Source organism: Platichthys flesus, chromosome 18, assembly GCF_949316205.1.
Source record: "Platichthys flesus chromosome 18, fPlaFle2.1, whole genome shotgun sequence".
Taxonomy (NCBI): domain Eukaryota; kingdom Metazoa; phylum Chordata; class Actinopteri; order Pleuronectiformes; family Pleuronectidae; genus Platichthys; species Platichthys flesus.
Genome location: NC_084962.1, coordinates 11,031,188 through 11,057,279, shown reverse-complemented (window position 1 = coordinate 11,057,279; position 26,092 = coordinate 11,031,188). Strand labels below are relative to the sequence as shown.

Sequence of the window (26,092 nt, the reverse complement as noted above, 5' to 3'; positions counted from 1 at the left end):
GTGATTAGGATTAGGAAATCATTTTACCTTTATATTTATCTAACATAAGAGCTTAGTTTTCTCTATGTGGGGTTTCTTTTACGGTCTAAGATACATGTATGTTAGTTCTGTGTGTTTCTGGTGTCACTATCCTCGGTCAAATACTGGCCTCAAAACTTGAAGTGCTCCCTGGGCTGTGTTGTGGTTACCTACTGCTGCTAAATAGGTGCAGAAGGTCAGGTCAAAACCAGAGGGCAAGTTTCTCCACAGGGATCAATACATTTGACTAATGTGCTACATGGTGCATTTTAAACATCAGTATATTGTTTTCAGATTAGCGGAGATGCATTTCCGCAAGTGCAGTAAACAAATGAGACCTAGGTAAAGACAACATTTCCTGTTATCTCGCCAGTGTCCTGAAATCATCTGGATACTAGTCTATTCAGCGGGCCACTAGATAACCTAGAAACTTGGTGGAAAGATGTGATAAGGGTCAGGAAGGTGCAGATCCAGATCAAGGGGCAGATCCAGGACTTCTTTTATCTTTCTTTAATCTTAAGAGATGGGGTGTTTTATTGACATTTTCACAGATTTGCCTGGGAATAATTCATCAATCTTGATGAGCTACAATCAGGTACATTTAGTGAACTAATATTTATAACTGTGTGGAGTTTGGAGCAGCTTGGTTGAATGTTAGGGGTAGGGTAAGAGTTTATGGAGAAAGGGTAAGAGCTTATGGAGTAATTTCCTTAAATTTCCTATATATTTTAAGCGGGCTACATGTGGCATTTGTAAAATGACAGGTCATTTGTCCTAAGGTAATTAAAAGTACTGGATGATTAAGCTGCACCCTGGTATGTAAATTTGACATGTGGTTCACTAATGAAAAACTGGCTGTTTAGTGGCTCACTGTATACCACTTATTTATGATATTGCTATGAGGATATTATTGGTTACTTGTTATGATCAGAATTCTTATGTATGAATGTATGTACATTTAGATTAGTAACTCCTCAACTGATGCAGTGATAAATCCAGCCAAAAAGTGATATTCCATTATTCTTCAGAGTTCTATGGGTGATGATGCTACGAGTGTGAATATATGTAACATTTATGAATACACATTTACAGTGTGTGTGTTTATTTAGACTTTTATTGTGTGTTATAAACATTGTATGTGAAAGCATTCACTACACGTGCTAAAAATGTATTTAATCTAATATATGGTATGTTTCACAGACCTACTTGCAGGCAGCTTCAGTTCCAAAAACATTTACATCCAATAACTAGTGAGGAAAGAGTCTGATGATTGAGGCTTTAAAAACACATCAACACCTCGAGTAAACCCTCCGAGGGTTCGGTTCCTATTTGCGACTGAATGACTTCAGCGGCTTGAGTGTTTGGTTTGTTACTGCTTGGGTATGAAATTATGCGATAGCGACAAGAGAATTGAAAGAGCGTGAGAGTTATTGAGACACGCTGCTATTCAAGTGGAGAGCGGGAAACGCGCTGAGACAGTTTGACACACCGCAACACACACACTCACATATTACACCACACACAGTCTCATGAAAACGGATCTAACGCTGACGCACCCCCACACGCAAACAAGACAACCTGCGCATGTTGTACAAAAACTGTTAAATGTATGTGACATGTTATTTTTGTCCTGCAAACCTAATATACAATCCTAGCACACACACACAAAAAAATTCCTACATATCTGAAATTAAATATCACACGCTGTACAATGCGTGCCCTCAAAAGATAACAGAAAGCGAGAGGGCAAAATAAGGCACAAGAGAAATGTACAAAGCATGCACAGTCAAGATAGGATTGTGGCGGGGGAGGCCCGAGATTCGACAAGTGCGAGACAAGCCTATGGGGGGGAAAAGACTATAAACAGGGTGTAGAAGGAGCGCGGGATGAGCAGAAAGAGCAACACAATGTGGACAGGAAGAAGTAGCAGGGAGACACTTAAAAACAGAACTGGCATGCCAACAAAGCCATTCTTTAAACCCAGCTGACAGAGAAAAAAAAAGAGGAAAGGAAAGGGACATTGCGGAGGAGAGGGAGAGAGAGAGAGAGAGAGAGAAATTCAGGGTTGAAAGGTTCTCTTCCCTCTTGCGTCTATCGGTGTGAGAGTGAAAGTTGCCACTAACTCATCATTTAGAGCTGAGTGAAGGCAAGACCTGGAACACAACGATAACAAGCACTTACCGCAGTGGAGCACATTAAGAAGAGGAAAAAAACTCAAAGAAAATTTGAGATAAAAAAGGGAAGAAATCAGCAAAAAAATTAAGGTACAACTTCCAAATTGTAGAGCAGAGGAGAAAAGCTGTATATGTTTGAAGTTAATGGACGTGGGCACTGATTGCTGCCATTAAGCGGCGATGTGTCAGAGTGTGTGGGGATGTGCGTAGAGTTGAGAGCAAGTACAGCGCACGTTAGTGTGCACAGTCCTGACCTTGAATATCAACCGGGAAGCACTTATCCACTTCTTCTGTTGACCTTTTTTCGCCTCTTCTGTTCTTTTATTTCAACATTTTACCTCCCCTCCTTCCACCTGGGCTAAAATCCGCGAGAGCCACAGGCCACTCAAGGAAAAGGTCGGAGCCGTTTCTTCTCTTTGTTCTCCTCCAATCACGCTCAGACACCCCCGACGCAAATTTTCAGCCGCCACTTTTCTCCTTCCTCTTCTACTTACTCAGAAATTATTTGGGCCAGTTCTTTTCCGTCTGATTATTATTTTGATACTTTTGTAAGAAAGGGAATATAAAAGACTTAAAATAACATGTGAGGTGGATTGAAAAGTTAGAAGTTCAGTGTTGAGCTGAGTGGAGTTGATGCACACGCTGCGATTGATATGAAAACGTGTACAGGTAAGCACATCTAACCCGAGGAGATGTGGCAGCAGTGTAACGTCTCTGTGCCGCCCCTGCAGCCGGCGCCTAAAGAAGTTGAACCATGGATGATGAGGCGTTTAATGAGGCATCAACAACCTCATCACCATCTTCAGGTAACAGAAAGCTGTTTGGATTAAGCTGTTGTCGGAGGCTTTTTTTTTTGTTGTGGTTGACGCCGGAAAGAAAATCCCTTAACGACATGGAATTGAGTACACTTAAACCTTACAGGGGTTTATCTGAAAACCTCATCCATAACTTACACATTATTTATAAGGAAAATATTAGAGTTTGCACGAAGCAAGCAGGGACTACAAGAGTTTCTGCTGTGTACATTTTGCAGCCGCGGGCCACGGTGGTGGGGCCAACAGTGCTTGAACTCTGATGTGTGCTTGTGTGTGGAATTTTTAGATTGGGTATCACGAGAAGTGTCGTAACAATCTATAAACTAAACCTTCATGTCAATTACTTGTCACACATGCTAACCTGGTACAGAGTGTGGTTCTTGTTTTTGAGGCAGGGCTTGAGGCGGGAGTAGATCTGCAGGGAGTAGTAGTAGGCCGCCAGCTGGAGCGACAAGGCAGAGTGACACTGTTTCTCAAAGCACCTGTTTGCATCCAACACCTGCAGGTGACAAATATAAGAAGAGAAATATACAACAGATGCTGTGATGATGGGATTTAGAATATACACTGGCTGTAAGATGGAAGGAAATGTGAGGAATCTATTAAATGTTCCTGTTTTCTAAATAGTCTGAACATAATAATTAACCCTTTGTTGAATAAATGCCAACATGCAGATCCCTCACAGTCTGTAACTTTTCTCAGTAATTTCACATTAATCCGATTGGAGAAAACAAGCTCTGCAGGAAATGTCTATGTAACATCCTTTACTTTCAATGGTGATGCAGCAAGAATCAAGACTCATGAGGGATATCATTTAACCTCCACATGAACACGATCTCCTGCTGTTTATAGTTGGTATATCTTTGTCTTGTGCCTTTTACTTTTGTAGCCACCAGAGTGTTAGACTTTTATTTTGACATCTTACTAGGAGTGCCATCCAGGAGCAACACGATATGAGATGGGCATGGTTGAAGCATGTGTTGTGGAGACATGCTGCTAATCAGAATATGACTGTTCTGTGACTAATAACATTTCAGTGACGTTTAAGTGCGACTGAAGAATCAAACTCAAACACAATAGCAAATCTAGAATCTTAAAAGTTCGATAGAAGATATAAATTCACCGCCATTTGTAAGAATCTCACTACAATATAATTTATTTCCTGTGTGTGTGTCTGTGTGTATGTGTGTACGTATGTGTGTGTGTGTATGTGTGTGTGTGTTTGTGTGTGTGTGTGTGTGTGTATGTGTCCACCTACCTGAGGCAGGGCCAGTAAGTAGGACAGAGCCAGCATCATGTCCCTGGGAAATGCATCATTGGCCAGCTGCAGCAGCACTGGAAAGGGATGGGGAAGAGAGATGGAGAGACAGAAAAAGAGAGAGAGAGGGAGAAGAAAATACTTTAACTAAAGCAATGAGGATCAACCGCCACCACCCCCTCTCCCTCCCCTCCTCGTTTGGATAACTCTCGTCCCATGTTTGTTGAATACAGACGACAAAGCTCGTCAGAATACACCTCTCTGCGGGCCAGACAAAAGAGAAGAGTTTGAGGTAAAAATAACTGGAGATGAGAAGAAAAGTCAGGGGGGGGACAAAGTTAAGACTTTTCATCAAACCCCTGCCTTCAGCTCTGGGATTCTCTCTATCTTGCCTGCATGTCTGTGTTGACTGTGTTTGTGTATGTTGGTGTGTGTTTTGGGTCTGCATGCACATGTGTATGGATTCTTGCACAGAGAGGCATTTATTATTCAAAGAGTAAGCACATGCCCACTTGTAATAAGTGCTCTCCAGATGAGTCCAAACTTCATCTAAGTGCACTTTAAAGTCGAGTCCCCTGAATGCCAAACTAGCTCGTGCATATCTATCGATAGCGAGGACGGGAAGCGGAGACTGATTATAGGAATCACATACGATCCGTGTTTCACGGGTTTTCACTTGTCTGTTTAATTCAGTGATCTGGCCGAGGGCAACATGCTGGGAATAAGTAGTTTCTAACTGAAGGCTCCCTCGGACAAATCCCTGCTGTGTCCCAGTTCCATAATGCCTTCGATGTGTGGAGAATATTCTATGTAATTGTGCAGGCGTATGTAGTCGCTCTACACCTGTCTGTTTGGAATACCTTGCGCTGCCTGGCCTGCGGTGACGCTGGTTGCAGCTTCATTTCTGAAACTGCCAAAGTGACCTGCAGTGATTGAGCTTCACTTTAGGACTCAGTCCACAGAAGCCTAAACAAAAACTGCAAAACGACATCAAAGCAGAAAATGGCTCTGAACAAGAGAATACAAAGATGATTTTGGTTGGTTAGGAAGAACCCAGTTCTGACATGTTTAACACCGCCGCCGCACAAAGAGATGACAGAAAGACCCAATTCACTCACCTAACTACTTAACTGTCCATTTAAAAGCTTTTTGTTCCAGAATTATAGCTTGAACTCATAACACTATAGACCTTTTGAATCACACACACAAAAAAAAACTGTCCCACTGGTTCCACCATGTCAAATAGGAATATCATGTGTTTTCCTTCAAATTCTATATGTCACTGATCTTTAATAAACTAAACAATCCACTGATTAATCAAGAGGATAAATAGATTAGTTACGACTGAAAATAGTTACTGCCGCTAATAGTTCCATCTCCATGACAATCAGGCAGACTCCATCTGCCATTTGATGTGCATCAAAGCAAAAAAGAAATCAAAAGAAATCTATTCATTGAAATTAAAGCTGTGACTATTTTGTCCAACTATACATTAACCGACACGATAAACAACTTTGCAGCTAGCAAGTGATACATTACTGTACTCAGTTGTTTTGTACCGACAGCAAATTATGCAAAAATTGCGCTAGCGGACATGAATGAAATGGCAACATTTGAAATGCCACCACCAATTAAAGTTCACAACGAGAAAAAATAGGTTTTTCCAAACATCCAATCATTTTCTCAAGCTGCGTTATCACCATCTGCAATTAGTTTTAATGCTCTGCAGCTGTGAGCAGCGCGGCCAATTATTTTGTGCATTGCATTGTGGGATGACAGCGATCACCAGCAGCGCTAATTTACAAATCAAAAGTTGTTCGATCTCGTCACCTTTTTCTTTTCTTTTTTTACAAAAGCGGACGCAGTTTTCTCAATTCTTGTTTAAGATCTGTGGACAGTGTTGAACTGGGACACAGCCCCAGTTATTGTGATGCCCTGTAAGGCTGATGGGATTTTGAGAGTGTGCACAGGGACTGATTTCTATCCCAAACTTGTGGCCTCAGGGCCCGACAATCACACATAAGGACACACACACACACACACACAATCCCACTCGTACTGATATGACTGAAGACGTGGACGAAACCCCAAACGCTGTAAGCACACAGGCTCCCATCTTTAATCACTCCCTAACTCACTCAGTCGCTCTGAGGAAGCAGTGGGAGAGAGAAGAGAGGAGCCGCGGCAGACAGAATCACTTTGTAGTCCCAGACCCAAGGAGAACAAAAGCCTGTGTTGGTGATAAGCGCTTGAGATAAAATAGAACAGACAGAGGAAAGTAGAGCATGGACACTGGGAGAGAGACAGAGGCGGGGGCAAAGGCAGAGACATGTACACTGCAGAACAAAATGCACAATTTTGTGCACATTTGCAAATGCAGGGCTGATACCTGATATTTATTCTGTAGAGATTTAATGTGTACATGTAGCGGGGGGGTGATGCACCAGTTTAAAGAAGTGTAACAGCTCTCCTAAGCGGAGTGCCCACACTCCCCCTTCTCTCAATTTGTTTCATCCCCTTCTCTCTTACCTCCCGGGTTTCAATGAGCTACACCTCAGAATGAGCTGATTACACGCCTCTCTAAAGCTACTGATACCATCAGGACAGGAATTACCTGAGGGGTAAACACACACACACCCATGCGCATACACACACAATCATGCACACAGACAAACACACAGAATAGATAACCCTGACTTTAAAGCATATAGTATTTCTGCTAGTGGGTGAGAGACGAGGAGGAAAACAGAGAGAGAGAAAGGAGTGGGTGCATGAGACCGTGTCTGTGCGTGTGTGTGTGTGCGTGTGTGTGAGAGAGAGTGCGTGTGTGTGTGTATCCTGCTCCTGTGTCAGCTAAATCTGGCACATTGTTAGCAGAACGGTGAGACAGTGACTTGTTACCACTTCACCTGTGCAGCCAGCGTGAAAAACAACTGATTACGGCCTGGTCAACCCGTGACCAATGGCAGCAGCTCAATGTTGTCCTTGTGTTTGCAAGAGTGTCTGTGCGTGTGTGTGTGTGTGTGTGTGTGTGTGTGTGTGTGTTTCATTCCACCGAGTCCTTGTGTGTGTACTTTACTCTGCTCATTCCCATTGAGTTACCTTTCACTCGTGTCATCATTAATTACCTCCACCTTATCTTGGACAGGTGAAAAATCAATGTATTTATTTTTTTTATTTTTTTCAAAGGCCATCTTCCAGTCGGTTTCGGAGGACGGACGGCGTGGCGGGCCGATAGAGAAGTCATTAATCGAAGGTTGTTATCGGACGCGATGCCGTCTGGACGGGCTTTTCCCTTCCTCGACACGTCGCACTCCGCGGCAGCTCCGAGGGGAAGGTGACTTTTAAGACGAGAGATATTCTTTTGAAAGACGGTGGCGCGGAAAGTGGGAAAGAGGGCTTGGATCTGGTGGAACAAATGGGCGCGTGAACATGTTTGTGTGTGTGTGTGTGTGTGTGTATATATATATCTATGCATGGTCCATGGTCAAAGTGTGTAGGTTGCATTCTTCAGTCTCCTCGTACGCACACAAGCTTGCTCTTTATTTTTGTAGTGCCATTGATTTTGGCCAGCTGCTGTGATCCATCACACAACGTGGCCTTGATGGTTTGACTGGATGCTATCTCTCTGGTGCGGGGACGGTGACGGTGTCATTATTTACTGTTGCCGGGGGATACGTCGGTATGAGGCTATTCTTCCCACCGAGTCCACCACATAGAGGGGCTGGACGGATGGAGGAGAGGAGAGGAGAGGAGAGGAGAGGAGAGGAGAGGAGAGGAGAGGAGAGGAAATCAGACCCTAACCCTAACCCTAAGATCAGTTTTATATTCCATCACACCACAGTCTCAAGACGGCATCAGTAACAACATGTAAAGTTGGTACTGCTCCGTTTCGTCTAGATATACAGGTATCTTATAAATTACTATTTAATCTTACCAGAATAAACGGTTGGTTTTATATCCAAGCACCGGCTCTTCCATCAAGACAAGGCACACACAACACTCTGCAAGAATGTGCATGGTTGCGTGTACTTGTATCTTTGTGAGGACCTTTTTGAGCATAGATCTTACTGCGTGAGGACATTTTGTCTGGTCATCACTTTTTCAAAGGGCTGTATGAGGTACAAGACTTGCTTTTAAGGCCCAGTGTGGGTTAAAACACTGGACCTAGATTTAATGAGTGCTACAAGTGCACTGGCACGAGAGGTTGGGGTTAGAATTTCAGGTTAAAGTTTGATGTTAGAGTTATACATTATCGTGTGATGGTAAAGGAAAGGGTAAGGAGGGCCTTTACAAAATGTGTGTGTATGTGTGTGTTTGTGTGTCTAGGCCTTATCTGCTTACCCTCTGTAGCAGGAAACAGGGTTTTTCCTTCAGTTTTGGCCTCGGCCAGTTTCCCAGTTCTCAGCAAAACCTCGGCAAAGTTTTCCTGGGGCAGGTCTTTGTAGGACGAGTACACATCTTGACTCTACAAGGGAAAACATTTGAGCAGAGAAAATGATGCACGGCACACAAAGGGAAGGAGTCCCCACAGTAGAGAAGAGCAGATCAGAAAAAGGGCACAGGAAGATGTGATTAAGGTGACAGAGCATCTTGAAACTCAGGGAGTCGGACGGATGAGCGACTGAGTAAACAAATGAGCCTCAGAGCAGAGTAACACTTCTCGACATGAGGCCTTTTTATGATTCCTTTAAAAGGATTCGTGTAGAGCGAGTAATCTTTCAGGTGTCGGAGAGGTGAACGATGACGTTTGAGATCTCGCGGGCCTCGGAGCTATCACTTCAACACAGAATGTTTCCTGTCAATCTCAACCGCTCTCGCTCCATCCTCCGCTCTGTCGTGTTGCATTTGTCTCTCTTCGTCTCTCTCAATCAGCCCCCTCCTTCCTACCCCCCCGCCCCACTTCCTTCATTGAAACTGTTAAAGAAAAAAAAAAAAACAATCCCATCGATCAGCCGGCTCATAGTTAGACGGACGTGGGGAGCCATTATTGGTGGATGGGTGATGCAAGATGGATGATCGCTGGAGATGGAGCAAAGGAAATTCGAAGAGGCCTATTAAAATGTCATGAGAAGAGATGTATCGGCCTTCTCTGTTTCCACTCGCGTCCATTCTTTTAGCTATCTACATGATTTGTGCCTCTGAGTAAAAAGCCCAGTCAGAGCCCAGGGCGACCATTTTCTAGGCATAAAGGTCAAACTACTCCTTTTCTTACTTTTGTTCCTTTCTACGCCCTCTGTCAAAATCCTTCCTTTCGTTTGGCGCTTTACACCTTTAACCACATTTCAAATTGTCCTCGCTATCATACCGTCACGCCCAAGTTTACTCGTCTTTTCCTGGAAAGCACTGTTCCAAATTGCTTTTGGCGTTAAAATTACTTACTGAAATCAATATTCATTTGGTTTCAGCAATGTTTTCTGAAGGAATCTATAAGTCATAGGAGGGGGGAAAAAAATCCAATTAAATGCCTTGAGTCATAAAGCTACTCAGGCATTTTTCGCTTTAATTTGAGAAGGTAGACTGAGGTAGATAAAAAAATAGGGGGGGGGGAGGACAAGAGAAATAAAATGAAGAGGCAATAATGAGCCACGAGCCACTCACCAGGTCTGCGTAGGGGTCCTCGATGAGCTCCTGATAAAAGGGGCTACAGCCTTGATGCTCCAGGTTCGAGTTCTCACACGGCCCTTCCTGACTGGTGGCCCCCGCGCCGTGACCCTGAGGAACCATCATAACATCATTAAACTTTCACAACGTGCCCCACAGCCCTGTCATCTCTCTCTGTCCCACAGCTGACATCATCTCCGGTTTTTCTCTTTCCTTTCGAAACCTGTGACCACGAGCGACACCCCCCCCCCCCTCCACCACAAAGGGACGTCGAGACCAGAAATTGCCATTAATCTCTCCCCGCCACGGCAACCACGGAACCGGTCCAGCCGCCGGCAACAATCAGGTATCCAACAGGCGGGCCGATCAATTATGCAAGAGATGAGCTCTTGATTGGTTGTTTTCGGATAAAGCATATGAAGTCTGTGAGGAGAGTGAGAGGAATGGGACTCAGCAGGGCAGGGCAATTAACCGAAAATATATTGAAACCGACATTAACAACCTCTAAATGACTTAATCTTACTCATTCATTTGGTTAATACTTTCCCCAATGCATGTGTCCACAAACTGTTGTGTTTCCACTACCTTCATTTTCACCATCACTAATCACAAGATATTACACAAGAAGGACTGAAGCTTACTTTGTGTTTTTTTTGATTTGCACTTGAGTTTATTAGACACTTTTGTCAGATCAAGAACCTTGGGGGTGGGGGTAAAACAGTCGTTAATGAATCGCAATCGAGGCAAAAGTTTGAAATGGTCATGATATTGATATGAAGTCCTATCGCCCAGCCCTGGGAAGCAGCCAGATAGAGAAGTGTCTTTCATGCACCCACACAAACACGGTGCAGCCAGGAGGCCAACAGGCAGGATTATGCCTTTTTACAACAGATGCATTCACAAACACACTTATGTCAATACAACAACACAAAAGCCCACAGGCGTATAAACCCACACGCTACTTAATTAGTTCACTCTGGGAAATGTACCGTCCCTGATGTGGAAATCAGCTTGTGGTCACGTAAATAAAGAAGACACCAGTGAAAGTGTTCTTACTTGCAACGGTCGCAGGTAGTTGATTGATTCTTTCCACCAGCGGTGGTCGCTCACTGCGGTCAGCACAGCCTTTGTGGTCAGTCCTGTAGTGGTCAGCACTTTCATGGTCTTGGCTGTAGTCCGGTGCAGCAGGTCCCCCGCGGTCCCCACAGGGGAGCCCAGAGATGGAGCAGAAGCCTGGGGCCAAGCAGGCGACAGAGGAGGAGAATATGTTAATCTAATATGCCTGTCTGGTGTCTCTGCAGTAGAAGGCAACATACATGTCGTTCCAACTTGACTTTATCTTGAATTAGCATTAAAGGAACACTTTTGCAAATGACAAGCACCATCAGAGGAAACATGTGAGCACTACATCTGTAATGTTACGGTAGACCAAAGCAGTTTCAGCGTGATATTAGACATGGTTGTGTTCTGCTTTTTCTTAAGCACTTGAAAGGAGCACTTCAAAATGAGGTGGGCTCTATTTGTATATCACTTTGTTTGGGTGCTCGATAGTGAAGTTACAAAATGCACCTCTCAGGAAGCACAAAACAAATTCATCACACAAAGGAGGTCTGTGATTCTCCTCAATGACCTAAACAAAGCTTAAGTTGTGTGATTTATTGTCTAGAGTTGTACAAAAAACACCAATACTTCTTATTGATCTGTCTGTTAAATGCATAAGCCAGTAGACAGTTAGCTTTACATAATGATATGAGGAGAAACAAGGGGAAATGAATACCATCTAATGTTCATAAAAATAAATGACAGGGTATATTTTGTCACTTATTTTTATTTTACATGGACCAATTCCACGGACTTTGTAAAGATTACGCAAACATTTTATGACTTTTTACTAAAGTTGTTCTTTTGTTGGATTTTGTGACTTTTGGACTCAAGGTCTTTTTTTTCTAAGTTGTCGCTTCCAACATGGACACATCTAACCAGTAAGAATATGTGTTATTGACAAAGTCACATTTTGAAGCAGCAGTCACATAAAAAGTGTATTTGTCGATTTATTAACATATTTGTAAATATTAGCCATTGTTGACAGTCATTTTTGTCTTTAAAATTATATGATGTAGCCGACATGAAGTAAATCAACAAAAAAACATGAATCAAATAGAAACAGTTTTGATCATATTTCCACCTGCCTCAGCCCCACTGTCTGATGGGCATTTTGAAAAACATCCTGAAGCAGTTTGCGCTCCCAACTCAAGCAGTGAAACTCACAAAGTTCTCATTTCTTTGTTTATATAGGTTGCACCTAGGTAGTTCATCTTTATCGGATCGTCATCACTCGATTCCATCTTTCTTTTCCCGAGGCCTGTTTTTTATAATCCTTACAATTTATTCACCATATTGAGTCACGCCTAATGTGAATTATCTGGTGCGTCAAAATTCGCCCCCGAATTATTTACTATTTCATGCAGTTTATTCGCATCACTGTGGATGGGTGAAGGCCTTAAGGCACACCCAAACGCTTTGAAAGATCAGTCTGTGTGTGTGTTTTTTTTTATTTCATTATTATAAATGCATTATCACAAAAAAATGAAACCCTAACCGTATTAGGAAAAGTAATCCCATATTATTCATTTTTCATCATATTCTCACACAGGGACATTTATGCTTGGTGATTTGCATTACATGCTGCTAGCAGACAAATTACCAGTACTGACACTGGGAGTAACATGTTACTTTGGACGCTGGGGAAAAGTCAAGCGTCTGGAATAACTTAAAAAATGTCAATGACCCCCAAAGGGTCAAGGATAGATATGCCAAAGGAAACTGTGCAATATACCCAAAAAGTCTTCCTGTAACACAAAGCAGGACAAAGTCAATAGCTGCTTAAATAGTTCATCAATTCTAAACTGAAAACCAATAATGGGCCCATAAAGATACCGCTTACCCAAATAGACTCCCTGCATGACCTTTAAAATAAATAAATTAACAAATGAATGGTGCACTGGGCTGTGAATACATTCAAATGTGTTTTTGGGAACACATCACTAATTTCCATGGTGCGGTGGATACGGCACAATTGAAAAGAATTTTTAAAACCACATTTAGAGGGTCAGTGGGCTGGAGCCAAATGGTTTAGTGCCTTTCATCACTACTTTATTTGGAGGGGGACTCGGTGTCAGGGAATGAGGGGAGCCCAAACACGCATAACAGAGATTTGTAAAGAAAAAAAAGACACACAAAAGCACAGATAAATAAACACACCTCATGAGTGCACACACATACACATATCTAGAGGGCTTAAGTATATACGAGTGAGGATTAGGGAAATCAATACAACGGTAAAATGACAACAGTCAGCTGCAAATGAGAAGCCGTCCACACACAAAGGGGATGCAATGCGAGTCATGAAACATTAACAGCCACTAAAGGCATCATAAAGCTGGCAGTGCTGAAGGGGAGGAGAAGGGGGAGGCATAAATAAACCAAGAGAGCTGAGCAACCTTAACACTAGATTTACACCTCATCAAATATGGAGCATTAGGAAAACACACACACACATGAGCATAATGAAAGGACAGAGACACGTCCTCGCAGGAATAGAGGAAAGTCCTTCAGAGAAAGAGCAGACGTGCGGAATGCTCATCAATGCAGAAAAAAACAACAACATAAATTTGAAATACACAAACCTTCGCAGAGTCTGCCTCATCAGCCTCTCGTCCACTCTCACTTATAACAGGCTCCATTTGATAGTTAACTGCCTGGCACAAAACCTGCGGAACAGAAAGCGTGAGGACAAGAGACGGGATTTGTTATTTTTGTTAAGAAACCCAAACAATCTGTTATGGGAAAACTCTGGATGGGTTTACAATCGGTTTATCTAAAAGGCAATACCTAATAAGTCAAATACCCCATTATGTTTAGTTTGAAAAATACAAAACACCATATGTTTTGAGGCACTGAGAAATCATCTCGCAGCACCTGAGAAAGTAAACAACAACTCATGGTCATCTTATATCAGCGTAAAAGACCTGATATTAGCCTCTCATTAAAAACTCATGTTATTGTCTTTCTTCAGCGGTTTGATGTGTTATTCTCCGGGTTCCTTATGTAAACAAAATGGTTTAATTTGTCCACCCGCCTGCCGTTTTCTTTCCCTATGGTAGCTATTCATCAAACCGTGAATTGCTCTGTTCCATGGTATTTTGAGGCAAATTGGACACAGAAGAAGTATCGCTGTGAACCAGAGATAAATTGTTTTGACTTACAAACCATCATCAAAATTAAGTTTAATAGATACAAATCAGTGTTTTGGACTGCATTTTAAAGATGGTAGATTGCTTTCATTGACTGATGAAGGTCAAGTACTGAAACGTTGCACGACTATAAATCACTGATTGCGAGTTGGAAAGTCTTTTTGCAGCTTCTGATCTACTCGCCCTTCTCCTACGCGCCTGTTGCCAAAACGGAGCTGCGAACCCTCCTTTATTTTTTGAGATAATTTTCATGACAAATGACAAAATAATCACCACAGTGATAACTTCCCAGAGTCTAAAAAATCCTGTGTCATGGTATTATAAATCTCTGTGCATCTGATTTACACTGCACATTGCAGTAGCTCCCTGTTTAAATTTAGGGTCTCTAACCTCTCCCTATCTTTTCACATCACCACTTCCTGCCTCTGTGTCCCGCTCCTGTGACCATTTCCCCCATCCAGTGTTGACCCCCCCAGTTCCTCATGTGTTATGTGAATCCTGCATATGTTTGAATGAATAGAAGAATCTGTTCTGATCCATATAGATGCACATTTGTCAAAGCCGGTACAGAGGGTACAGCAGACACTGACCTGAGTCTGCAGGTCACTGGAGGCAGCCAGGAGGCCGTGGATGTTGTCTGGGGGACAGTGGGTGAGAGAGAAGGCTAACAGCTCCTGCCGAGCCTCCAGCTCCGAGTATCCCTCGCACTGACCGAGCAGACTGCACACGTCCCAGGCTGGACTGTAACCTGGAGGAGGATCACATGCACACAAACGAGACGGGGAGGAAAGGTGAAGTGGAGAAAAAGTGATGTGGCTTTAAATCAAAGTCAGATTGAGTGCAGGAGATAACAGCAGCCGCATTAAAGATTCCACAAACACATCAGGCTATGTGAAACATGAGGTCAAATAAGGTCAAATTGTCAAATATATAAACACACACATTAACTCTCTTCCCACACAGACAGATCATTCAATGCAGCCTAACAAAGGCCGTTTTCAGTCTAATCAGTGTCCTTCAATCCCGGCTAATCCACCCTGGATCTCATCAGAGAAGCCTGAGGCCCATCGACACATTAAGACACCCAAGTTAGAGCACACACTCATTCTGTATGATAAGGTTTAACCTTCCAAGCCCTTGAGATATTATTACCCATTTAAGCCTGCAAGTTTCACATTGAAGGGAAATATCAGTCTGGCGCGCTGTAATAACTGTTCTACATTTGTTCCAGCTTCATCACAGTCAAAAACCAGGACGCCGGCCCGACTTCATTCTGACAAACAGATTCAATTACTCCCCCAGTGTTCCCAGACAATGAACACCAGCGCTTATCTGATTACACCTTCCCTTTCTCCCTGACACCTTCCTCATCTGCACAGCCTCTCTCCGTGCGGCGGGAAGACTCTGAAGATCTGAAACTTCTTTCACCTTCATTTTGTTTTTACTCGTGGAGTAACATGACACGGCGGGTCAGACAAAATATCATTACCTCTGTGACCAGTCTTAATCCCCTCAGGCAAAGTGTGAGAGGGAGAGAAGAAGTAGGAATATTACTGGGATATCAGAATCCTAATTATTGTTCCTGTGCATGAACAGGTACAAAATCACTGAGCTTGGATGTGAGACACTCAAAGCGAGTAATTTCGCAGTGTTTTAAACTAATTTAGTGGCCAACTTTAAAGAAATATCAAAGAACAAATACACACTCAAACTTCTTAGCGAGTTATAATTATTTTACCATATGAAGACACACATTTGTGGATGCTCAGATAATCTTTATTTAATTTGGGATTTTCATCTTGATTCCAGTTAAACACACCCAGTGACATTTGCTCTCTGTCTTATACTTTCTTAGTTTATCTTTGTCATTACCTCTTCTAAGGAGGTTATGTTTTCACCCTTGGGGGAAGGATGGGATAAAGCCATCATGAAAGATCCTATTTAAATTTCATTTGGTGAGGATGCAGACAAAGGGGCAGATCAAGTTTTTTACCATTTTCGTCGTTTTTAGATTATTTCACCATTTACGAGGCACATTTCAGGGACTGTTATCTATTAGTGTGTGTTAATTGGTTTAAATCCCAACTGAAATCTGCAATAAAGGTGTTCTCATGGGAGTCCCCAATGTGTGACTGCGATAATGTTGCTGCAGCTGGGAATCAATATCTTGAATCTTGATATCCTGGTGAATATAAATAAAGAAAATACATTCACTTATAGATTTTTCTCGTTAAGCTTAATCTCTTGACAGTGAATAACATTATGCTGTTGACATTATTTATAATAGGGGAGGAAAGCAGGTTTTATTCAGAGATTTTTTTTTTAAATGTCCAATTAGAACTTTAACCTTATTATCAAAACCATTTATTTGGTGCCACTGACATTTCACCTTTGACCTGTAAACTGGGACTAATAAAGGCATTTGACTTGTTATTCGATGCTTATAACCATTTGGGTTGATTGTCTTTCAGATTATTAGTAGGACTGGGAGTTATGAGGAATTAACTCATTGGATTGATAACCAAGATAAAGATAAGAGGATAAATACCATTTCATGTCTGCATTAACCACCACGTTAGAGCCGGAGGTTCCACCAGCTGAGTTATGAATGCGGAGGCCAAAACTTACACTAATTCATATGAAAGGCCACCATTTCCCCCATTAACCATCTCTGACAGTTGCCTCGACCATAAGGTACAGTTCTCTCTGGACACACACACACACACACACACACACACACACACACACACACACACACACACACACACACACACACACACACACACACACACACACACACACACACACACACACACACACACACACACACACACACACACACACACACACACACACACACACACACACACACACTGGATTTCAGATTTGATGAGAATAATGAATGACAACCTAATGGCTAAAGTATAATAATAAAATGAAAACTATCTCTATGATTTGAGTTCCGCTCCCATCTGCCGGTGTTGACCTCACTCAGTATGTGAGTGGATGTTCTTATATGATTTGTCAGTGAGGGTCTCCAGCAGGGCACAATGACATTTACAATGCTTTTTTTTTTTTTTATATATATATATATAAACACAGGCCTGGGAGCCTCAGGCAACTGATTGACTCGATCACTACTATCAACCAAGGTCGTGATACTGCAGCTTAGTTCTCTGTGCACCACAGCTAACTGAAGGCTGGCAGGCAGCAAAACAGGGTGTGTGACATTTTAACACTTTTGTAAAACTGACCCTGGAGCTTGTCATAAGATGAGAAAGGCTGCCGGTAAAAGTCAAAATCCCTTTTCAAACAGCGTTTCCCTTCCCGGGATGTTATCGCTGAGTCAAATGAGAAAAACAGCAGAGAGCTAAGAGTTAAAGTCACATAAGCTCCTCACAAGCCTCAGTACACTTTTGTGACTTGCTACAGACGGCTGTGTGAGGCTGCACAGTTTTCCAGAGGCATCTGAGGTACCTACCTGCAGCCATGAGGTCCTGACAGTGGATGTAAGAGGTCTTGAAGTCAAGACATTGGAGAGCTTGCTCGGCCAGCAGGTTCAGCACTTGGCCTTTTCGCGTGGCCTCGTCATCTCCTGAACACACGCACACATTACACAGATTGGTTTTATTCCAGCAGACATCAACGCTTGAGAGAAGCAACACGCAAACACAATGTTGGATGGTATATTTAAAAAAATATATATTTTTCATTTTGAGAAATGTGAACACGTCAAAGCTTACACAGTAAAACTCATCACCCTGCATTACACATACAGCGCAACATCTGGCTTAATGAACATCTTATTAAATCCCCACACGACTACACACGCACACACACACAGCTGAAAATTTCAATGCCTAGATGCATTAGCTGCATCACAAACCAAACCCGAGACTACATATTAATCGGCGTCTGGTATAAATGAGGTTATTGCAGCGTCTGTTCATCTCAAAGAGGGAGGATGAAATATTAAAATAAAAAATAAAAAACACTGTCTCTCACTGTCTGGCTAAGGAGGAATGAACCTGAGTTTGATATCTTAATGTCGATGGGATTGGTTGTGGTGTTAACATTCACGTGGCGAATCCGGACAACCTTTGATCGCAGTGTAAGCTCGATAAACAAAGAGGAGAGCACAGGACGATCAAAAGAGGCTCGGGCAGAAAAAGGACTTCAGAACAAAACTGAACACTGACGATCAAACAGCGGCAGAAGAGATGAAGGAATGTGATGCCAATGGATTGACCTCTGTGTGTGTGTTTGTGTGTGTGTGCAAGTGTGCGACTATTTGTGTGCAGAGTGAGCGTCGGACAGAAAAGCAATGTTTACAGCGAGGAGGAGGGGAGAAAGAGGCTTCGGTCAAATATTTTCAGGGTGACTGGTAAAGGGACGTCTTCAAAAGGCTGTTAAGACCTCAATATAGAGGAGGTGTGTGAAGACCAAACGCTTTTATCAACCCTTATCTCAAGCCAATATAAGTCAGACATCTTGGAAATCCAATTGCCACCTTTACCGGTCGTTGATGGACCCTTCAAAGGACGGGGTGAAAAGGTGAGCGATGTCAGAAAAACGACAAATAGAAAAACCCTCCAGTTGACCAAGCCCGGGATCCTTTCCCTGGCAGCACAATTTAATTTTTTACTTGGAATATAATAATTATTGGCACATTCAGACAAAAACAAGTCTTTTCTTACACATTGCCCATAAGGCTGAGAGAATTTAAAGAGCCATTCCGTAGACAGAGGCAGGAGCGATATCCTCAGGGTTTTCAGCCGGTGTGCTGCTGATACCTGCATTAAATATTCACCACAGAGCCCCGCAGCTATGCGCCCTTCAAAAGCCTCCCCCCCCGCATTTATTTATTTAAAAATTTGTTTATTCCTCTTCTCATCTCCCCGTGCCTCTTTTTTCTGAAACCACACAGCGAGAGCTGCCTGCTGACTGAATGTGAGCGGCACAGACACTGAAATGCCACAAGGCCAGTTAGCAGGTTTCCTCCAGCTGGTGACAGGCCTCAGAGAGGGAAGACAGAGCGAGCTGCGGGTTAAGAGACGGAGGAGAGGAGAGGAGAGAGAGGGAGGGAGGCAACAGAGCAGCAGGGAGACACAGAAGAGATGACTTCAGATTCTTGAAGAGCAGAAACTTAAAACAAGAAGACCGAAATGTTGGAGTCACTTTGGGAGACAAAACCTTGTCTTTTCTTTCAGGTATCAGTTTACTACTTTGGTAGTTTTGTAAAGATGGAACTACATGAATTTCCTTAGAATATAGAAATTTTTTGGACATATTTCTCCATAAATAATTTTGTAATCATGGTAACTCCTCCAGAGAGGAATATTACGCTTGAAGACATTGAATCTGTTTATTAAAAGCACAGCAAATGAGGATCGCCAGAGGCATTAGAGGTACAAATAGCTGAATACTGGATCTGTGTTGATTTCTGGTTTTGCTGGTCTGGTCCCGTGTATGAGCTTAAAGCCCTTTTTTTCTGTGAGTTCTTAAAAAAAAACCTGAGGTCATCACATGTGCTTAACAGGGCGAAAATTGGGAGCCTGGGTTTTTGGTGCCACAAATCCAAGAAGTCTGGATTTTTCAACATGGATAAAGTCTAAAAAATCCCATTTCGTCTGAAATGTAACGAGCTAACAGGATCAAAACAGGATAATGAGGCTGCAAATTTGACCACGGAATGAAACAACAGTCAAGTGAACTTAGCAAAGACGGTATCGAACTGCTATTGATTCTCAACATCGCTACAACAACTACAAGCAAGTTGAGCTAAGAAAACGGGTTTAGAGAGTAAACAAGGTATGTGCACTGAGAAAAGAAATCTGCTCATTCCTTCATAGTGTCTGTGTGTGTGTGTGTGTGTGTGTGTGTGTGTGTGTGTGTGTGTTAGTGTGTGTGTGTGTGTCACTTAAGTGCTTTAGTATGGATTTTTGCTTGCGAGCTGAAACACTACTCATGAAGATGAATTCCCCTCTTGTGTGAGAACTGTCAGTGCCCACGCGTGTTGGGGTACATCACTGCACTCCGCGTCAGCTGCTCTTTCTCACTTAATCTCAGGAGCTTTGTCGTGAACCTGCCACCAGAGCAGCGAATCGTCTGGATCACTGATGTTACACTCAAGCACATTATTAACATGATGGAAATTGTTGAAAAAAAAAAGGGAAAAGGACTATAATGATGTGATGAGGTAAGTGGTGTCAGGAAATGACTTGTCGCGTGTGAATCTTTGAGTACCTGCCACTCGGAGAAGTGAGGCCAGGTTCAGCAGAGTTGTGGACTGCTTGTACGCTGTGGAACAGTGGGCGATGCACTCGTCTATGAGAGACAGGCGGTTCGATCGCAGCCGCACTGGGTAGGAGACAAGGAGGGAGGAAGTTGACAGACATGTTACTGTACAGTAAAGAACAGTCAGGAAAATAATTAAATGTTGTGTAGTACATGAGCCCAACATTATACATAAGACAATATTGAGGATTTCTTTAAACAAAATCATTAAACAAACATTAGAGTAAACAACAATTTTGGCCACATTCCCTTGAATCGAGACATTTCCATGAAAATCTGACTAAAAATAAATATGTTATCAAAATTTGATTATCATAATAAAAAAAAATGCATAGATTTACTGATAATTCTTATAGCAATTGTTCTCTCCACATCTTGGACTGGAACTGTGATGGTTATTTTTAAATTTGTGCTGATATTTATAGACAAAACAAGACTTTAATAATCAGATTAACCCCATTAAATTATTGTAATAAGTGTCGGTCCTTGAGGAAATATAAAGCAGATATTACAAGATAGTACTAAACTGAAATATGTAAACAATGGTCAAATTAACATATTCAGGCATTTTGCATATTTGCCGACAGAAAAGTACGTACGTATCTACAAAATGAGTTTATACATTTACTAAATGTATCGTAAGGCAATACTTGGCTTATCAGACTGGAAATACACTGGTCAATTTATTGTGGCTTTAACAACAACAACACGCAAGTTATTACATCATTTAGCAGTATATTAGGTCCACCTGACAAAATTCAGTCAAACACAACAGTTCTGCCAAAAATGTCACCTTATTGATGATTATAATATTAAGTTATATTGTAAGCTGCTTTAGAGAGGTGCTTATTCAGCCTCATGCTCGTTTTGAAGGCTGCACTTTGTAGTGCTGTTGATCTGTTACATTTTGAGAGATGGTCCTAATAGTTTGTCCATCTGGCTTTTAAGATCATGAATTTAAACCACCATTAAGTGTTTACTGTTAATATTTTAGGCCATTACATAGTTCTTAGGTTTTTGAAATTCAGAGCTTACTCTTTGATTATAACTGAGTGGGCATTTGATTTGGAGAATACTTGGGAGCATACTGGCTCTTCTCAATCCTCAGGATGGAAGTGATTTTTTTTAGACAGGTTTTAAACTTTCAATTTCCATATTTTTCTAATCTTGCACTGAAACCTGGCCTGTTTAGTGCCTCTACAGGTCTCTGTGCTTCCTCTGAAACCCCTGCTGAGGATCTCAGCATCACTTTGGGCGAGGCCTGGAGGGAATTCTAGGGAGGGTGGTGTCTATGAAGCTTCGCCTTAGGCTCTGTAAGAGAGCGGCAGGAGACGGCCTTAAATGGATCACCTGCGCTCAAATCTTTTCACTTGATAGTTGTTTGTGTTTATCTGAGAGTGTGCAAACCCTGCATGCAGGATGGGGCTCTAACTTTTGTAGAAAGAGAAAAATAAGGTGTATTTTCTTGTATGTGTATAAAGTATGAGTGCATGTGTCCTTGGGATGGTATAAATAATATTCTAGTGTACAAGAGCACTACTGGCAATACAGAGCTGTAGAGACACTCTGGTCCTGAGTACTGGAAACAGGCTTTAGAAAATAATCACTGATACAACCTAGAAAAGTATGAATCGGAAAGTGGAGAGCAAGGAGCGAGGAGAAAAGGGAACGAGAGTTAGGAGGCAAAAAAAGGAGTGGGAAAAAAAACAAGGGATAAGTGATGCAAAGAAAGGACAAAAAGATGAAGAGAGAGAGAGAGAGAGAGAGAGAGAGAGAGAGAGAGAATGAGAGAGAGAGAGACAGAGACAGAGACAGAGACAGAGACAGAGAGACAGAGAGGGAGGGATGACAGCTAATGGCTCTTTTTGTCACAGGGGTTTAATGCTGGCAGCTCAGTTTGATGAGGGCAAAGATGGGGACGGGGCCTCGGGGGCAAACAAAACCTGGGTTCAGAGGTGAGGCGGTGAGGGGGCCGAGCCGCTTCATTCTGGCTCCACAGTTTCCTTTCAACAGAGAGTCATGCCGGTCGGGTACCAATGTGGAGCCAGAAAAGAGAGCAGGAACAAGCGTGAAGGGGAATACTGATCGGTCAGGTTTACAGATGGAGCAGAAAAAAAAAGAAGGGATGTGGAGGTGTGTGTGTCTGTGTTTGTTGGTATATGGGTGTCTGTGTGTGTCTGTGTGTAGGAGAGAGCACACACGCAGAGACCAAACACTTCAATCCTAATTAGGCCATCAGGCAGATGTTGTTTGCTCAACAGCTGATCCATAAATAACCATATATTTAGATATAGTAGTGAGAAGAAGTGACATATGGAGGGTTGGAGGAGCTGACGGCAGAGAGAGAGACAAGCTGGATGGGTGAGGGAAGTATTCAATTTGATTTAAAAACACTAGAATGACTGATTCACGCAACTGCATATTTGTGTCTGACTGATAAAATGTTCTACTTTACTTCCTCCTGGTCACACAGGTCTTTTCTCTCTACCTTGCAGCGGGAGGATGTTCACATTGAAGTCCTCCAGTTGGCCGAGGGCGCTGATGAGGTCCAGCTCCTCCTGGACAGCCGGAGGACTGTCCGAGATCAGCTGGAGACACGCCCTGAAAAACACGGCAAACAAGTTGAAGCAGCAAACAATTTTCAGTCAGTTAGACTCATCTGTGTCTGGTGAAGGCAGATTACCTTCTTTACCTGTTTTTATTTAAAAAAAACTGGAGCTAAGACCCGGTCAACTTACTTAGCACTAAGACTGGCTGCGTCTAAGTGTTAAAACATCCACCTACCAGCAGCTCTACGGCTCGCTAATGCACGTGTCCATCAAAACTGTTTAATATATAGTGTGACGTGTTCTTGCTGGATCTAGATTTATTTAATGGAAAGATACGAGTGCAGTTTTAATCTTGTCATCAATAAATCTGCCAGAGTGAACTAGACTGTCACTGGTAAAGTGCATCTATCCGCTTAGGCCCTATACTCCCCTTAAATTCATTCAACCTGCACAACATTGTACAAATTTCTAACGGCAATAAGCACGTAAATAAGCTTGATCAAAATCCATTATTATTCCTTGGGTTATAAGCTTTGGACAAATGCTGAAAAGAATCCTCGCAATGTTAAAGAAAGTGATCCAAAAATGTCTGGATCCAGATCTGCACCGAAACATCAGGGAATATTTCCCTGACCTATACCAGGACCGTCCATTTAGTTTGGAGTTAAACAGACCAACCAACAAAAAACAGGGGTGATAAGACAACCTGCTTTGGGGAGGTCGAAAGTGCATTTCCCACAAAGTGAGCCTACGGCCATACTGGAGGGGCTCTCTGAGGTTGTACATCTCCCCCCGGGGCTAAAGATCGAAAATGACAAAAATTCCAAAGTTCTCCTGGATCTGCCGGGTTCCTCCATCCTCCACAAAATTTCACAGAAAATGATTGATTGAGAAAGCCTGCAAACTAACAAAGTCTGGTGAAACCATAAGTCCTTAGTGCAAGTAATTATCAGAAATGTGAAACCTAAAGCTTCTTAAATCATAAACTGTTTTCTACATGAGAGGAATTCGGTTCAAACAGGAGTGATGGTGGCACTTAATACTGGTCAAGTACATTTCATTTGACAGTGCTGCCAGTGGAGCAACTGAGCCGACTGGATGACAAACTCAGAACTAAGGACTGAAGAGTTTTGCTCATTTCGGTAAACATTTTCAAAGTCATAGCGAAAAGTGGCGTTAACTTGTTTAATTTCAACGAAGTTTGTGACATTACAATATTGTGATCAGAAACGTTCTCCCACACCTCGCATGGATTTATTTACAAAGTCAGACTAATTCGACAGATCTGCGACATGGGAGGTTTCTCTTGCAACACAATCTACACTCATTACCCTTAATAGGCTTATGTGGCACATTACTTATCAAATGTAACAAGACACTGACTGGCTTTTTGTGTGTGTGTGTGTGTGTGTGTGTGTTTGTGTGTGTGTGTGAAAGCGAGTATGCCTCTTTTAAAATGCAAGTGCGCACATTTTCTTGGTTTTTCATCAGAATAACAAAGCAAAGCAAAATATAGAGTAGATGCAGAGAAGTGGGGGACAAAATGTTTAATGATTAATTTTTAAATAACCCAAATCCCACATAAATCGATGGCTTAAAGACGTCAGCATCACTGGAGAAGAAAGGAGGGGATCGACCTTGGGATGTTTATTCGAGGAGGAAACGTAAACAGAACCGCCGTTTTCTTTGACCTTCGCGGTGGGCGAAACCAAGACGGCTAATGTGGGAGGAGAGTCCTTCTCAGTGCAATAAGAGAAACCCAAACGGTACATCTTAAAAAACAGCATTGACTCCTCGCACACTGCAAAGCACTCAGCGCGCCGCTTCCCACTCTTTGAGTATCGGCGTTCTTGCCAGGAGACAGGAGAGGCGAGGGCTGTGGATGAGCGAAGGAGAGTGTTGATTATGTACTCGTGCTGTGGAGTGTCTGCAGGCGCGTGTGTGGAGACAACGTTCAGAGACAAAAGAAAAAAAACTCAAGTGTCAGTTTGAACACACCACGGATGCTGGGAGTCAGGGAGAGATGAGCGTGTAGAGAGGAATGCGTTATAATGAAGTCATTAAATGCAGGGAATAATGTCTGATTTTATATATAATATAATAATAATGCTGCATCACCCTCAGCACCCCTACTCCCTGCGCTGTAATCTGCAGATAAATCTTGTACACTGAACACAACGCGACACCCGACCAAGCCGTGCACCAGCACATCGAGCAGCAGCGAGCTGACGCAATCTCCCTCTAATTTTTCTCGTCTTTTGCTTTCTTCATCTCTATTTCATTTCCGCTCCAGCTCTCTCGCTACTCAAGGTCTCGCAAGATGAGCGTTCTCAAATACCAGAGAGACGACCGGCGACAAAACAAATCATTCCTTTTAGGCTTTCTTCCCCTGCATAATGTCTGTGGAGATCTGTGCAGTGCTGTCACCACATACCCTGCGAGTTCCAAAATGTTACACCCGAGACATTTCCAAAACATTTCATCTATCAAGAACAGGACTGACAGCAAGTTTACTGCAACCAGCCTGGAGATTAAAGCACAGGGAACTGGGAGTTGAGTTGAGTTGAAAAGCAGGAACAGATTTAATAGAATCAGACGATATCAAGTGTTGCTGCATATACTAATATGAATATGAATGAGGTGCAGACGTATTGATCTTTGTCTGGTTCTGATAATGACGGGTACGTAGGACAAACTCCTTGGGACCATCTTAAAGCCAAAGCATCAAAATAAACATCATAAAAATAAATCAAAGTTATTCTTATTCTTATTATCTTAAGTAGATATATTCTGATTATACAGTATCAATAAGAATATTACTTTTAACATTGACTGATGGATTCAATTTGTATATATTTTATATCAAATGGAAAAACAAAACTATTCACTTTTTAAGAATATTATGAGCCTGCTTTGTTTGACTTTTGGCCTTAAGGACCTATACGTCATATTCTCATTTTACAAACTTAATCGGGGAAACATGCTAACAAACAGTTTTAGATCCAGTAGACACTGTTTAACATTATATATTTGTAGTTGAATCTAACTGAAATTAGCTTTGCTTTGGTCTCCACCAACTCCTGAGGGTTGAAGCTGTCTCTCGAGTGACTAAATAATCCACTAT

General features: G+C 42.3%; 1 protein-coding gene across 1 annotated transcript in view; it reads right to left on the bottom strand.

The window, feature by feature from the left end:
* The window catches only part of nbas (NBAS subunit of NRZ tethering complex), a 145,421-nt gene that overhangs the window by 65,258 nt on the left and 54,071 nt on the right, over positions 1-26,092 (bottom strand). Inside the window, exons 32-41 of the mRNA XM_062411298.1 lie at positions 22,908-23,020; positions 20,369-20,482; positions 17,604-17,717; positions 14,713-14,870; positions 13,556-13,639; positions 10,926-11,102; positions 9,867-9,980; positions 8,610-8,733; positions 4,266-4,342; positions 3,369-3,506 (exon numbers count right to left, since the gene is read on the bottom strand). Coding sequence (XP_062267282.1) covers positions 3,369-3,506; positions 4,266-4,342; positions 8,610-8,733; positions 9,867-9,980; positions 10,926-11,102; positions 13,556-13,639; positions 14,713-14,870; positions 17,604-17,717; positions 20,369-20,482; positions 22,908-23,020 — 1,213 coding nt within the window. The remainder of the gene's footprint in view (positions 1-3,368; positions 3,507-4,265; positions 4,343-8,609; positions 8,734-9,866; positions 9,981-10,925; positions 11,103-13,555; positions 13,640-14,712; positions 14,871-17,603; positions 17,718-20,368; positions 20,483-22,907; positions 23,021-26,092) is intronic.